This window comes from Aythya fuligula, chromosome 5 (assembly GCF_009819795.1).
Source record: "Aythya fuligula isolate bAytFul2 chromosome 5, bAytFul2.pri, whole genome shotgun sequence".
Lineage (NCBI taxonomy): Eukaryota > Metazoa > Chordata > Aves > Anseriformes > Anatidae > Aythya > Aythya fuligula.
Genome location: NC_045563.1, coordinates 40,583,429 through 40,596,106, shown reverse-complemented (window position 1 = coordinate 40,596,106; position 12,678 = coordinate 40,583,429). Strand labels below are relative to the sequence as shown.

Sequence of the window (12,678 nt, the reverse complement as noted above, 5' to 3'; positions counted from 1 at the left end):
GCTGGGAACCTTACTAGTCTCAAGCCTGGTCTACACGTAATGATTTGATGGCATAAATATACCAGCAGCTGAACTCTATCAGCAGTTTTTCCCAGGAAGGAGGCAGCACATGCTTGCACAGCAACATTGTTTTTTTTTTTCTCTGCGAAATTGTAAAATGAAGTGTTTGATGTTTTTAGAAGGCATTCTTGTAGAATAAAGTCTTTCCACTCCTTTCAGGAATTAATTGGTATATGCAACCACCAAGATTAAGCATCTGTGGATAAAACAGAATGCCAGCTCTTCAAGGGACTGTATTCACATTTGAAAATAAACTAAAGGCAATTCCTGACTAATGTTATTTTTTCTTATTGTGGTAGTAGTGATTAAGACACTGATAAATAGTCCTAAATTCACTTCTTTTGTCTTAGATTTATACACTTGAAAATACCACAGAAAACCTTTGACCAACTTTTAAATACAGACAAATAAATGTGTTGACATCAAACAAATAAATAAATTTGAAAGCTACTAAACTGGAATCACCAAGTCTATAAAGTAGATTGTTTTAAAGGCTTTTTTGAATTTTTCTGTCTTCTTTAATTTCTCCAAAGATAGGGAGGTTATTTTGAGTTATATTTTCTGTATATTAAGCAGTTTATTTAAGACCTATGTGATGCTTCTGAAGCATATAGTGTCCAGTGAAACTGAGTAAGTAAACAAGTGACTGCTAACACCTTGTGCTAAGAAAATGCTTTTGTGTTTTAAGAATTTTAGAGTTCATATATCTGAGTGGATATGTTGTGACAAATTTAAAGGTCTGTTGTTGCTGCTTGGATAACCTTAAAAATTATCAACATCATCAATGTTTTCCTTTATAAATGTATGCCTTTCTTCCTGCCTGCCAAGTGGATAACTGTGCTAACAGGTTTTTGTATGTTTTTATTCTTTTTTGTCACTAGCATCCAAAACTCTTATTAATAGTATGCTACGGGACCCTTCTCAGATTCCAGATGGAGTTCTAGCAAATCAAGTCTATCAGGTATTAATCACAGTTGTCTTTTTTTTTTCTTTTTTTTTCTTTTTTTCCTCTGGCAATGCTGTTATCTGCCTAGCAGAGTAAAAGATTTTAAACCTCATTTAATTACTGTCATCATAAACTATCACTGAGGTCAGGGTGCACCATAAATGGCAATGCAATATTTGTGAGGGGAGCATTTCACTTTTTAATAGCTCGCTTTTATAGTGAATAAAAGTATGCAGTTTTTGTTTTCTGTGATTATATCTGAATAGCATCTGATAGCCTTTTTGAAGAAAAGTAATTACTGTTTTTAAGATACTGTTCAACTGTAATGGTTTTGTAGTTGCCCGTCACTATACTAGTTCTCTTATTTGTCTGCAGTGTACTGTGAATGACTGTTGTTATGGACCACTGGTGGACTGCATCAAACAGTATCCTTTCCCATAAAATTTTAGGTGCACAATTGACGAGCTTAGACTGTGTGGAAGAGATGTGTCTAGCTTTAACCTGACATAAAGTTCAGCTTCACAAACCACATTTCATACTCCAGTGTTTTACGTTCAATCAGCTAGAGGGTCGCTGCAGAGCTTTCGCTGACACTGCTTAACAAAAATCAGATGGACTACGGCAAGTTGTCAGTTTGGTGGCTGCACGTTCATATGCCTGATTGAACCTCTTTGGTTTTGATTAGTTGAAATGCATGTCTGGTTTTCTATTAAGAGTAGTTGACCCTGCTTTGAGCATTGGGGTTGGACTACATGATCTCTGGAGGTACCTTCAGTCTCAAGAATTCTGTGATTACATTAGTAAGTTGCATAGACAATGTTGAACATTATGGCATTGCTTTATTATCACAGAATCACAGAATTGTCTAGGTTGGAAGAGACCTCAAGATCATCAAGTCCAACCTCTGACCTAACAAGTCCTCCACTAAACCATATCACAAGTTCAACATCTAAACGTCTTTTAAAGACCTCCAGGGATGATGACTCCACCACTTCCATGGGCAGCCCATTCCAATGTCTCACAACCCTCTCAGTAAAGAAGTTCTTCCTAATATCCAACCTAACTAATTATGAATATGAATTTTAATTAGAATGTTTTCAGGTGCAGTTCAGGTTGTGATAGATTGACTGATTAGCACTTCTAAACTCATACCTAACCTTCCAATGTAGTTCTTTTATTTTTTTTATCTTAAAGAAAATTGGCTGGCTGTAGAAAAAAACACTGTGTAGCTTGTTTTTTAGGAGATGGTTTGTGATTTTTTTTTTGATAGCTTTAAAATATTTAGAGATCCTCAGTATGCAGTAAGAATACTGGGGGAACTCCACAGATTACTTATTGTTCAAGACTAAGTATTCAAGACACATTGTTCAAGACTAAGAATTTTTTACTGATTTTGTTAGGAGTGATTCTCATAACCCCAAACCTATTTTAATGAAGTCCTGAATGAGTAACTCTGTGGTTTCAATCTGTTATTGAAAGAACAGTTTCAAAATCATAGTCTTCTATCATTGTGCAGGCTAGCAAGGCAATTCCCTCCCAAACCCTAGAGAAACCTTGCGTAAATCTCTTCATCCAGTTTGGGTGAAGATCTGGATTTCACTGTACAGTGACAGGATAGGAGAGCTACAGTGATGTTTAGTTATGCATGTGAAACAATACTTCTTGTAGTTGTGATACATATGGTGGTTACCTCTTGAAAATATGTTCTCTCTGCTAAAATATTTGCATGGATTCTGCTGTTTCATTTAACAGCAGCAGGATAGAGTTCTAACTGTATTTGTTTTGTTTTTAATCTTGTTCTTAAGTATTCATTAAGACTCTCTTCAATGTTAAACATGACTCTCTTAAAGTAGATCAATGTAAAAAGTTGAACTTTTGAAAAGGTTGTTGATCATCAATTTTCATACCCAAAATTTGGTATTTTAGGATTAGTATTATTGTTGATGAACAATCTGACTAAAGTCTTCTGAAAGAGTTACGAACAGTTTTTAAGAATAACTTGACTGCAGTCTAAATGGTTTTCCTTATTGTCTCCAAATTCTGGTTCAAGATATGTTATTGAATATACAGTGACATCAATGAGAATAATCAGGAGATTTTCAATTCTATTTTGGTACAGAAAAGTTTAATACTTGGCTGTATGAATGCATTATCTGCAAGTATGTTGCTGAATTAGATGTTAATTTTGAGGTGCATAAAATAGTTAAAAATCAATTTAAAGTTAAGGTTTTAAAAGCATAATGTCTTCTGAAGGATTGCATATTGATTTTAAATATAACTATCTAATTGTATATGCATGGACTAAAGTATGAAGTCAACCTCTTCGTAAATGCCAAGAGGCTATTTTTCAGTAATAGTTCAGATGCTTACGGGAAACTAGGCTGCTAGATTGCATGAGTAGAAAATGGCTTGTGAGGTTATTTACAAGTTTTGCCCCATGGTCATTGCCATACATCAATAACAGGTATTATTATAGACTAAGTCTAAGTGTTTCTGCTTATGGTGCATTATAAATTCTGTTTGCAATATTTTTTCTTACATTTTTGGCATTCTTCATTTGCCCCCATTTTTGTGCTGTAACTGCTAGTACAGTTTAACATAATATATAGCTTCAATTGATGAAAATGTGAAATGATTCCTTGCAATTAGCTTTTTTTGCTGTTCAGCATAAAACATTCGTATAATATAGGTAACCAACTGTAATGGGAAGATGATCTGTAGTTTACATTTGCAGAAGTTATTCTAAATAAAATCAGGAATTTAATTGTTTTTAATGTAAGATCCTTTATTGTGATATTCCATGAGGTTCTTCTTAAAAGCTTCCAGAATAGAACTTTGACCTCTGGGAGGATACATTAAAATGTTTGATCTGATGAATTTTTTTTCTTACATATTGCTAAGAATAGCACATCAGATCAACAGGCTGTCAGTGAAGTGAAAAGGACTTTGCTGTAAAATATTATTTCATTCTTCCCTGACATTAGTTCATGCTTCTGAAAAATCAATTAAAAGGGTGTTTTGTTACAATAAGATGTTTCAGATGGATTTAGTGCCTATCAATTTCAGAATATAAAGAAAAAAAAAAAGTTTATTTCATTCTTTACTGAATTAGAGAATTGATACGTTAATCATTAAAGAATAACTTATAAGCTATTTAACCACGTTTTAAGCTCATGCTTTATTTTAATTTGGGGGACAGGGAGCAAAAATAGAAATATTGCCCTTTATATATATTATGGTATAATGGGTTTTAATTTTGTAAAATGTATTCTGATGCTATATACAGTAGTCTGATTTTCACAAAGTGCTAAATGCCTCTGCCCTGTAAGGAATTTCAAAAATAAGAGTTCACATCATTGATCACTCTGAAATGAAGGTGAAGGCCAGTAAGCTTTATAATGAATTATTTTACCAATTATATTTTTCTGAATTTGTTTCTTTTCCAATATAATCTTCTATTTCTTAACCTGAAGCTATCAGTGCTATTGGGCATGAGCATGAAGTCTTGCTGCGAGAAATGCTTTTGGAAAAAAATCTCTCTTTCATAGGTAAGAATCAGTGGTAGAGGCTAGCTAGAGGATCCTTAACTTTAAAGATTTCAGTGACTGTTTACTTAAGAAAAAAATAAGTCTCAACACTCTTTGTATTAGGTAGTAAAAGAAGAGTAAAAAATGATTGATGCTGTACATGTTATCTTTTATTGATTTAGAACTGAGCAGGAACTCAGTTACCTAATACCCTATATATACAGCACATGCACAGGCGTGCAATTAATATTTTATAGAATAAGTAGCTGAAAAAAAATGCTTTAATATCTGCTGCAGTATTACTTTTGGTGTCATGAGATATTAGCCATAATCTAGGCCTTATGAGACTTAGGAGGAAGCGTAAGAAATATTAGCTTCAAAATGCTTTCTATAAAGAACTGCTAGAAGATCCACTCACTTTGCTTTCTATGCAGTTTCTGATGAATTTTTTGCCCCCCGCCTCCCAAACAATGAAAGTCTCTATATTGAAAGTTATTTTGAGGATTAATTGGTTAAAGTTATTTTCTTTCTCTTTTTTTTTCTTTTAGCATGTACTACATTTCTGGTGTATAAGTGCCATTAAAACAATCATTAGTATTTAAATGATCAGTTCTCCTATAGTGATAATAAACTTAGTATTGACTTTTTAAATACTGGATTCCTTATGTGATGAAATTATTAATAAAGTGAATTGCTGTCTTTTTACAGTTGAGTGTTGTACAAAGTTTATATAATTAAAGAGTTTTACTGGTAAAACTAGTAAAATTGTTAGAGATCTTTAGGAGATCTCTCCTCTAGATTCAGGGTAAGATTTTGGAAAACTTTTAACAAATTTAGAAATTAGAAAGAACATTAAGATTTTTAGGTTTGTCCACAGGATTAAAGAACAGAGTGTGCTCTTTTATTTTAGTTATTCCTGTCTTTTTACATTTTTCTTCATTACATACAAACTTGCAAATGATACTATGAAAATGTGAGTTGTTTTTTTTTTTTTTAACTTGGCTGAAAGAGAAGAGATAATAGGATTAAATTGTAATTGGAGAGACGATACTGAGTTAAAATACTAAACAGTTCTATGAACAGTAAGTATAAAACAAGCTGCCAGGGAAGGTTATGGAATCACCTTCAATGAAAAATTCAAGGCTAGACTTGACACTCATCCATCAAAGCTGGTAATGAAATCAGTCCTGTCACGATACAAGGGAATGGACTAGATGACTCACTAATGGATCCTCAACCGAACAATTATCATTTTTTTTGGCTTGTGCAAGCTTGTGTTTTACACAAATCAGATTTAAATTTTAATGATTCATGACCTTGGGTAAGCATCAATTTTACCTTTAGAAATAAGCTCTAAGAAATTTGTACTGTCAATTCAAAATATCTAGAATGGGTTAACTTGTCACCATACAGAGATATAAATAAGATGGATTAATTTATTGTTTACTTTTTATGCATAGTGAAGCATTGTTTACTCATGATTTAAGATGTGTTAACTGTTTTTATTATATCCTTCAATTGAATGTGCCTCAGGTTCTGGGTTTGATTTAAAAAAAAAAAAAAAAAAGCTTTTCCTTCTTAGCTGCAAGATGAACTTTACTGTATTTACTGAAACTCTTGCAGTAAAATCTTTCCTTTCTCAAAAATTGCATCCAAAACTACTTGAAGAAAACCCCTGGAAAACAGAAGAGATGACTATTTCCTAAAGCTCAACAGATTCTGGCTTTGTCTGGCTTTCCATCTGAGTAAGATGGAGTTCTGGTGTTGGAGATGGCTTGTGACTTAGATTGCTGTACTGACAAAACTATTACTTTTTAACCCATGTATTAAAGAAACAATTCCTGCTGCCATTTTCCATGTTAGTGTAATACTGTAGTGTACTATTCTTCTAGAATAGCAATTTTTTTGTTACAGTTATGTTTACCTGGGCAATAGAGAGTACATTACAGAAGAAAAAAGCCTAGCAGCATTTAGTGTCAGGAAGAAAATTTGTTTCTAGAGGATGTAGTTTTCAAAGCATACAGATCAGAAGTAGCACCTTCAGATTCACCCAGAAATCGATTAGAAACTTAAACAAACCAGTGTTTTTTGTATTTTAGGAATGCATTGTTCACGAGAAGCACATCACTTCCTCTCTACATCAGAAACGCAGTTCTCAAGTCTTTTCTGTTTTGCTTGAGATTTACAGAATCAATGGAAGCATTCTCTCAGAACAGGCTAACAGCCTTCCCTTCTTCACTGGTTCACTTGCCTTGCTGAAATGCTAGGAATTTCTAGGTTATACGTAGGATCTATCTTCATCTTTTCATGTCTTTGCCTACCCCAGAATTTATTAGGAATGCTTTTAGCTATAATGGGAAGGTATATAACTGACCTTTCTAGAATCTTAACCTCCTTTTGCTCCCACTATGGTGTCCCTCAGTAGCCTGGATATAAATCATGAAATCTGTTTAGTGTTCTCTGCTATAGTCTTCAATGTGCAGCTACTGCCTATTGATGCACCAATAGAAGAATGTTTTGCTTCCTTGTTATATCCAGAGGCTAGTATAAGAACAACGATGAGTTAAATGGTTATGATTGAGTTACAGTAAATACAAACCTCCAGATCTGTTGGAAATCTAAACTAATGGACAACATGTGGACAAATTTAGGGCCTTTTCAACATAATTTTCAAATCTGAGGATGAAGAGATGTAGCTGCCGTTGGCTGGTTTTCAAGCAGTTTTTTAGTCATTCTCTTGATCCGTATAAGACCTAAAAGATATTTTAAGGTGTGCATAAGTCTACTATACCAATCTAAGGCTTCTATACTAATCTGAAGCATTCCTAGGCTAAAAAGTTTGAACGTCCTTTTGATGAGGTTTTGGCTTCAAGAATCTTTCTGGTGATTTTGGGGACCTTCTGTAATTCCTTTTTTCTTTTTATTTTTCCAAAGTTACAAAGCTTCATAATAATTGAAGAATCAGTAATATATAATTATTTTCATGTGTGTAATTGTCAAATATATAATAAAGGTGTTTTTAAATATATTTTTCACTATTTCTCATAGTGCAAAGTGTTGGGAGAAACCGAGGCAAAACTTTCCAAAACAAATTTAAAGCAGAAAATATATTGTGTTAATCCATGTATTAAATGATTTCAAAAGTAATCAGACATCCTTGAAAAAAGAGTCTGCTAAAGAGTATAAAGGTAATGCTGATGCAAACTCCAGCTCAGACACTTGCCAAGTTGACCTATCAGCAGATGTAAAAACATTTCTGTTGGTTTCAATGTGGAGGGTTTTTTATGTTTGTTTAAGGTAAATATCCTTAAATTTGTGACATTAGCTTTTGTTAGATGTGATGGAAAAGTCTGAACATTCTGTTGCCATTTGTGTTCCCAAATAATGAGTTTCTTCTAGACTGCTTGTCTAGAAGAATGAAAGTCTTTTCCAGACTGCCTTAAACAGTTGAGAGCAGGTCACTGTTAAATAGGGCTGGATGAAACTGGGTTATGTTTTACTTTTATCAAGATTTAAATATTCCTTAGAATATTCATTTGTTTTCATAATGTGATGTAAAAATCTCTTCATAGGTTCTGTTAAACTAGAACCTTGTCAATGTAAGCATATTTTATCCCAATACCTAACAATTTAATTTTGAAAGTAGCCAACAATCAAGTCTGGCTACAAATCCTAGAAAAGTTTAATAGCTGACCAGGTGATACAAAGAAATGTTGGATTCCAAAATCATGTATTTACAATGTAGTGTTCCTTCCTACTGTGAATAAATGCTCTCAAATTTCAAAAGAAATACCACAGCTATTAAAAAGAATAAACAGCTATTGCAGTTTGCATTTAAAGTGAATGTACAGCATTCCAGAATTACTGGTGTCCTGCTTGCAGTATTAGTTCACTGTATAAAAATACACCTCAGACTTTTATTTTTCAATAAGGAAGGGGAGAGAGGTTTGCTTTAGGCAATTTTAAAAAATTTTGATTTCTAAGAGTGTATGTTTTTCTTGTCATTAAAATGTTGCTTGGACTCAAACTGCTGACCTTTCAAGATATGCACAAAGTATTCTAAAACTGAGTTCTGAACATTGGCCGTGAAACTACTGTCCTAACCTGATAAATGGATTGGAAATAAGCTACCCAACAGTGAGAATGGACCATTAATTTTAATCAAAGGTGATGTAGAAAGGCGAATGGGATGCATGACAATGTCAACAGCCCAGTAGGTGTTAAGGGGCTACACAGCCTTACTTGTTACTAGGTTGTGCCATTAGTTGAGCTTCGGTGAAGACAGAAAGCCATGCCTGGAATTGAATGACCAGGTCACTCCAAAATCTAATGGTGTTTCAGAAATACCAATGTAATGGTATTGGAAATCAAGGACAATAGTTCAAAAAATAGTGAGGGCTTGCTTTCTCCTTGTTTTTTTTCCTTTTTTAAAGGAAGCATCTTTTTTTTTTTTTTTTTTCTGTTTTCTTTCTCAGTTATTTCTTAAAATATTCAGAAGCAATAGATTTGTATAGTTAATGTTAAGAATTTTTTTTATTTTTTTTTTTTTTTATGTTCTGAAATTGGTTAAATTATATTCAGGAGGCAAGAGAAATTAAAATCATATCTTCCCTCTATTAGATTTCTGGAAGAAGATTTTCTTTTTTTTTTTTTTTTAGCACCCTTGTGCTAACATTAAAACAAAACTAAGAAGGCAGCTACAGTATTCTACGTTTGTGGTGTTGGTAGGATTAATCTCAACAGCTCCTAATGTGAGAAGACTTTTCTTTCAATCAGCAAATATATCTCTTTATTTTGAATATTTAGGGGCTATAAAATACTGTATGACAGCTTGAATTAATGATGTTTATAATGAAGACATAAAAATGCAGGGATGACAAAGAAGCATTTTTATATCCATGCTTCAGGTTTTCTACGAAGGTTCATTTAATCTGACACAGTGTTGCATGCATAAGAAAGATATGTATGAGTGCATTAGTAATTCTTACACTCTTATTTAAAATAAAATTAATGATACTGCTGTCTAGTTAATAGAATAGTTTTATAAACAATAGTTCTTGTTCTCTATATATAGCCGAAGATCAGCTTCGTGCTAAAGGTTATGACAAAACACCAGACTTTATTTTAGAAGTGCCAGTAGGTAAGTCTTTTAAAAGAATTTTTATTATTTTATTTTGTGTATAAGTGTTTATGTTAAAATATTACAGCTACTTAAGACATACGAAAGTAAAGTATATTATAGGATACAATATTACTCTGTTTTTCCAGTGTTTACCCAATAATTTTAACAACTTCTACTTTGTGTGAGAGTATTACCCATAATACAAGTAAATATAATTTACTCTTCAGTCTTTGCACGTTTTTGTCACAAAGTCATAAAAAAAGAAAAAAGAAAGGAAATAAAAAAAAAAAAACACTAAATAATAGGAACCCTCAAATCCTCACTCCCTCTAACTTGCTCAGCCCACTTTATGATGTAAAATCTGAAATACCCATAATTGTCTTAAACTTTAAGGCACAATCAAATGCAAAGCAGTCTTAAAGTAATACCATTATGCCTCCAGGTCACTGTGTAAAGGTTTGTCATCCTGCAGTTACTCTCATGCCATCACATTGCATCTAAATACAACTCAGTAGTTCCCTATTTTTTTAAAAAGCCTGCATTAACAGGAAGCAGGAAGGAATAAAAATGGGTAAAAAGTGGGCAAAGCTCATCTGCATCTTCTGGTCTTTAGGCCGTATAAGAAGGTAAGATGACCTGTTGGCTGGGCCATGGAAGAAAAACATAAATGTTGTCCAAGTGTAAAGGATTCTTAATGATCCTTTGTAAATCGACTTTCATACAAAAAGACTTCTGATTCGCCTGCTTAGAGCACAACACCTCTCTGTGCAGATGTCTACTGGTGGGTGTGTCAGAGAAAATAAAAAGGTTGAAAGCTCTCTGCAAAAGTCATGTGCATGACTTTTTTGGTTCTTTGTTTTGACAACAGTTGGAATTATTACAGATAACAGATACATGCATTGGTATAAGGAATTGAGTGTGTACTGTGAGAGACTTTGTCTCATCCTAAGCAGTTCTTCAGATACCATCTTTCACCACAATAATCTCTTATCCAATAGTTAGACTATGTATATGAGCGTCTTCTGAAAAGTTTTTAAAGACCTCCTTAACACAGTAATGGTATTCCACATTGCCCTAATGGAGAATGGATGATGTTTTAGAGCGATTGTCATGATTTCTTCAAAATTAGATTGTCAGTGTCAGAGAGGACTTTCCCCCCAAAAGAGCATTTTATTAATATTGCAAAATCAATTCTGCAAAAAATGAGGAAAGACACCAATCAGTGCAAATCCCGGAGTATCCCAGAAACAGAAATTCCAAATTGTATTTTTCACATAACCCTCCTTATACCTAAATTCTTCCTGCTGAAGAGTTCTGATTTTGCAAAAGTAAGGAAGCAGATATGTATCTATGATAACCTTTCTTGCTGTTCTCACACATTCTACTCTAGACTAAGAATTTTCTGTGTTTAGTGGCTTAGCTAACTGTTCTTGATATTCACCAGTCATCAGTTCCTTACCTGACAACTCCTTTCCAGCAAAGTAAGGGTGAAAATAGGATGAAATTGCATCTTAGTCTGGTCTCTCTTTACATTCTGCATGTTTTAGAATAAATGTGAATATCTAGAACAGGATGTAATTAAACTTAAATTGACACTCTTATCAATTAAAATACTTTGTGTGGTTTTTTTTGAAAATGTCATATGTGCATATTCAAAAAATATTTTTACAAATATGTAACTGTTGCAAGCATGAATTATGTGGTAGTTTGGGGGTTAAATAGGGTATTCCCAAATACATTCTTACAGGCTGTTGAGTTTGATTTTCACAGTTCACTTTATTTTCTGCTGTCACCCTAGCTGTTGAAGGACACATAATTCACTGGATTGAAAGCAAAGCCTCATTTGGTGATGAAAGTAGCCACCAAGCCTACTTGCAGGACCAGTTTTGGAGCTACTGGAATAGGTACATTACTGTTATTTTTCCCTATAGATAAGTAAGAATATGTTTTTTAAAATAAGTTACTGGGAAAAAAAAAAAAAAAAAAACAAAACATAAAGCAGTCATGACTTTTTTATTACGCCATGTGAATAGAATACGTGTTACTAATCTGACATTTTGAATTTGATTAATTAGTATGTCAAATTGGAATGCTGAAATATTTGTGAAAAATTCATATGATAATGCTAACAGTCAACAGATATATATGGTGATTTTGCAGTGATGCTGGAAAACAGAATAAGCTGATTTGGTACAGAAGCTGTATTTCAGTTTGCTTAGTACTTGACTGAAGGAAGATTCAGTAACATTTTGTAATACTTGCAAGGTGCCCAACGTTCTAAAATCTTCACAGTCTAACAAGTGTGGTTTGTATGTAAAGAACTTTATTGCTTATTGTCAGTGTATCTAAATCGTTTCACTTTTTTCATAAAACATTTTTGGTACATTATCTACATGTAACACATTAATACATTCTTTTCAAGCTAAAAAATATTTAAAGGAATATATGAAGAGAAGTGAGTTATGCTGGACAGAATTTTTGAACATTGATTTTGTTGGTATAAAGATCCTTTAAAGACTTAAAATAGTTCTGCTTTATTCTTATAAAGGTTTTTATTGTGTATAATGAAGAAGACTTAACACTGGGGAGGACTCTTTTTGTTGTTTAAATCCTACACAAGATACTCATCTTAATTCTATCTTTGTATGTGGTGGAACCCTAAGCAAGGCAGTAATGAGGTAAATGCAAGTTTTAATAAAGGATTTGTGATAGCATAGATTAAGAAGTCTTCCTGGTGTTTACAAGGTCGTTTCCATGAAATCTGAGGGATAGTGGAGAAGATGGCACAAATATGTTTGAACACGCATCTAACAACATATGCCAACATCAGTTGCCAGTCTGTGGTGACCATCAGTATTTCAGCTAAATGTAATAAATGCCAATGTGAAAATTGCTAGCCTTAGCTTGGGAAATGCCTTTAAAAGCAGTTTCTATAGGATGCAGCAGAGATAGAAAAACTATATTTTGAGAATAACACTATCAGAATGCATGATTATGCTCTGTCAAAGCAGTTGTTGATATGA

At 33.2% G+C, this 12,678-nt stretch overlaps 1 protein-coding gene across 11 annotated transcripts in view; it reads left to right on the top strand.

The window, feature by feature from the left end:
- The window catches only part of C5H15orf41 (chromosome 5 C15orf41 homolog), a 128,271-nt gene that overhangs the window by 52,161 nt on the left and 63,432 nt on the right, over positions 1-12,678 (top strand). For all 11 annotated transcript variants that reach the window (XM_032189341.1, XM_032189350.1, XM_032189340.1 and 8 more), the window contains 5 exons: positions 942-1,021; positions 1,382-1,431; positions 4,487-4,554; positions 9,608-9,673; positions 11,454-11,559. In XM_032189341.1, coding sequence (XP_032045232.1) covers positions 942-1,021; positions 1,382-1,431; positions 4,487-4,554; positions 9,608-9,673; positions 11,454-11,559 — 370 coding nt within the window. The remainder of the gene's footprint in view (positions 1-941; positions 1,022-1,381; positions 1,432-4,486; positions 4,555-9,607; positions 9,674-11,453; positions 11,560-12,678) is intronic.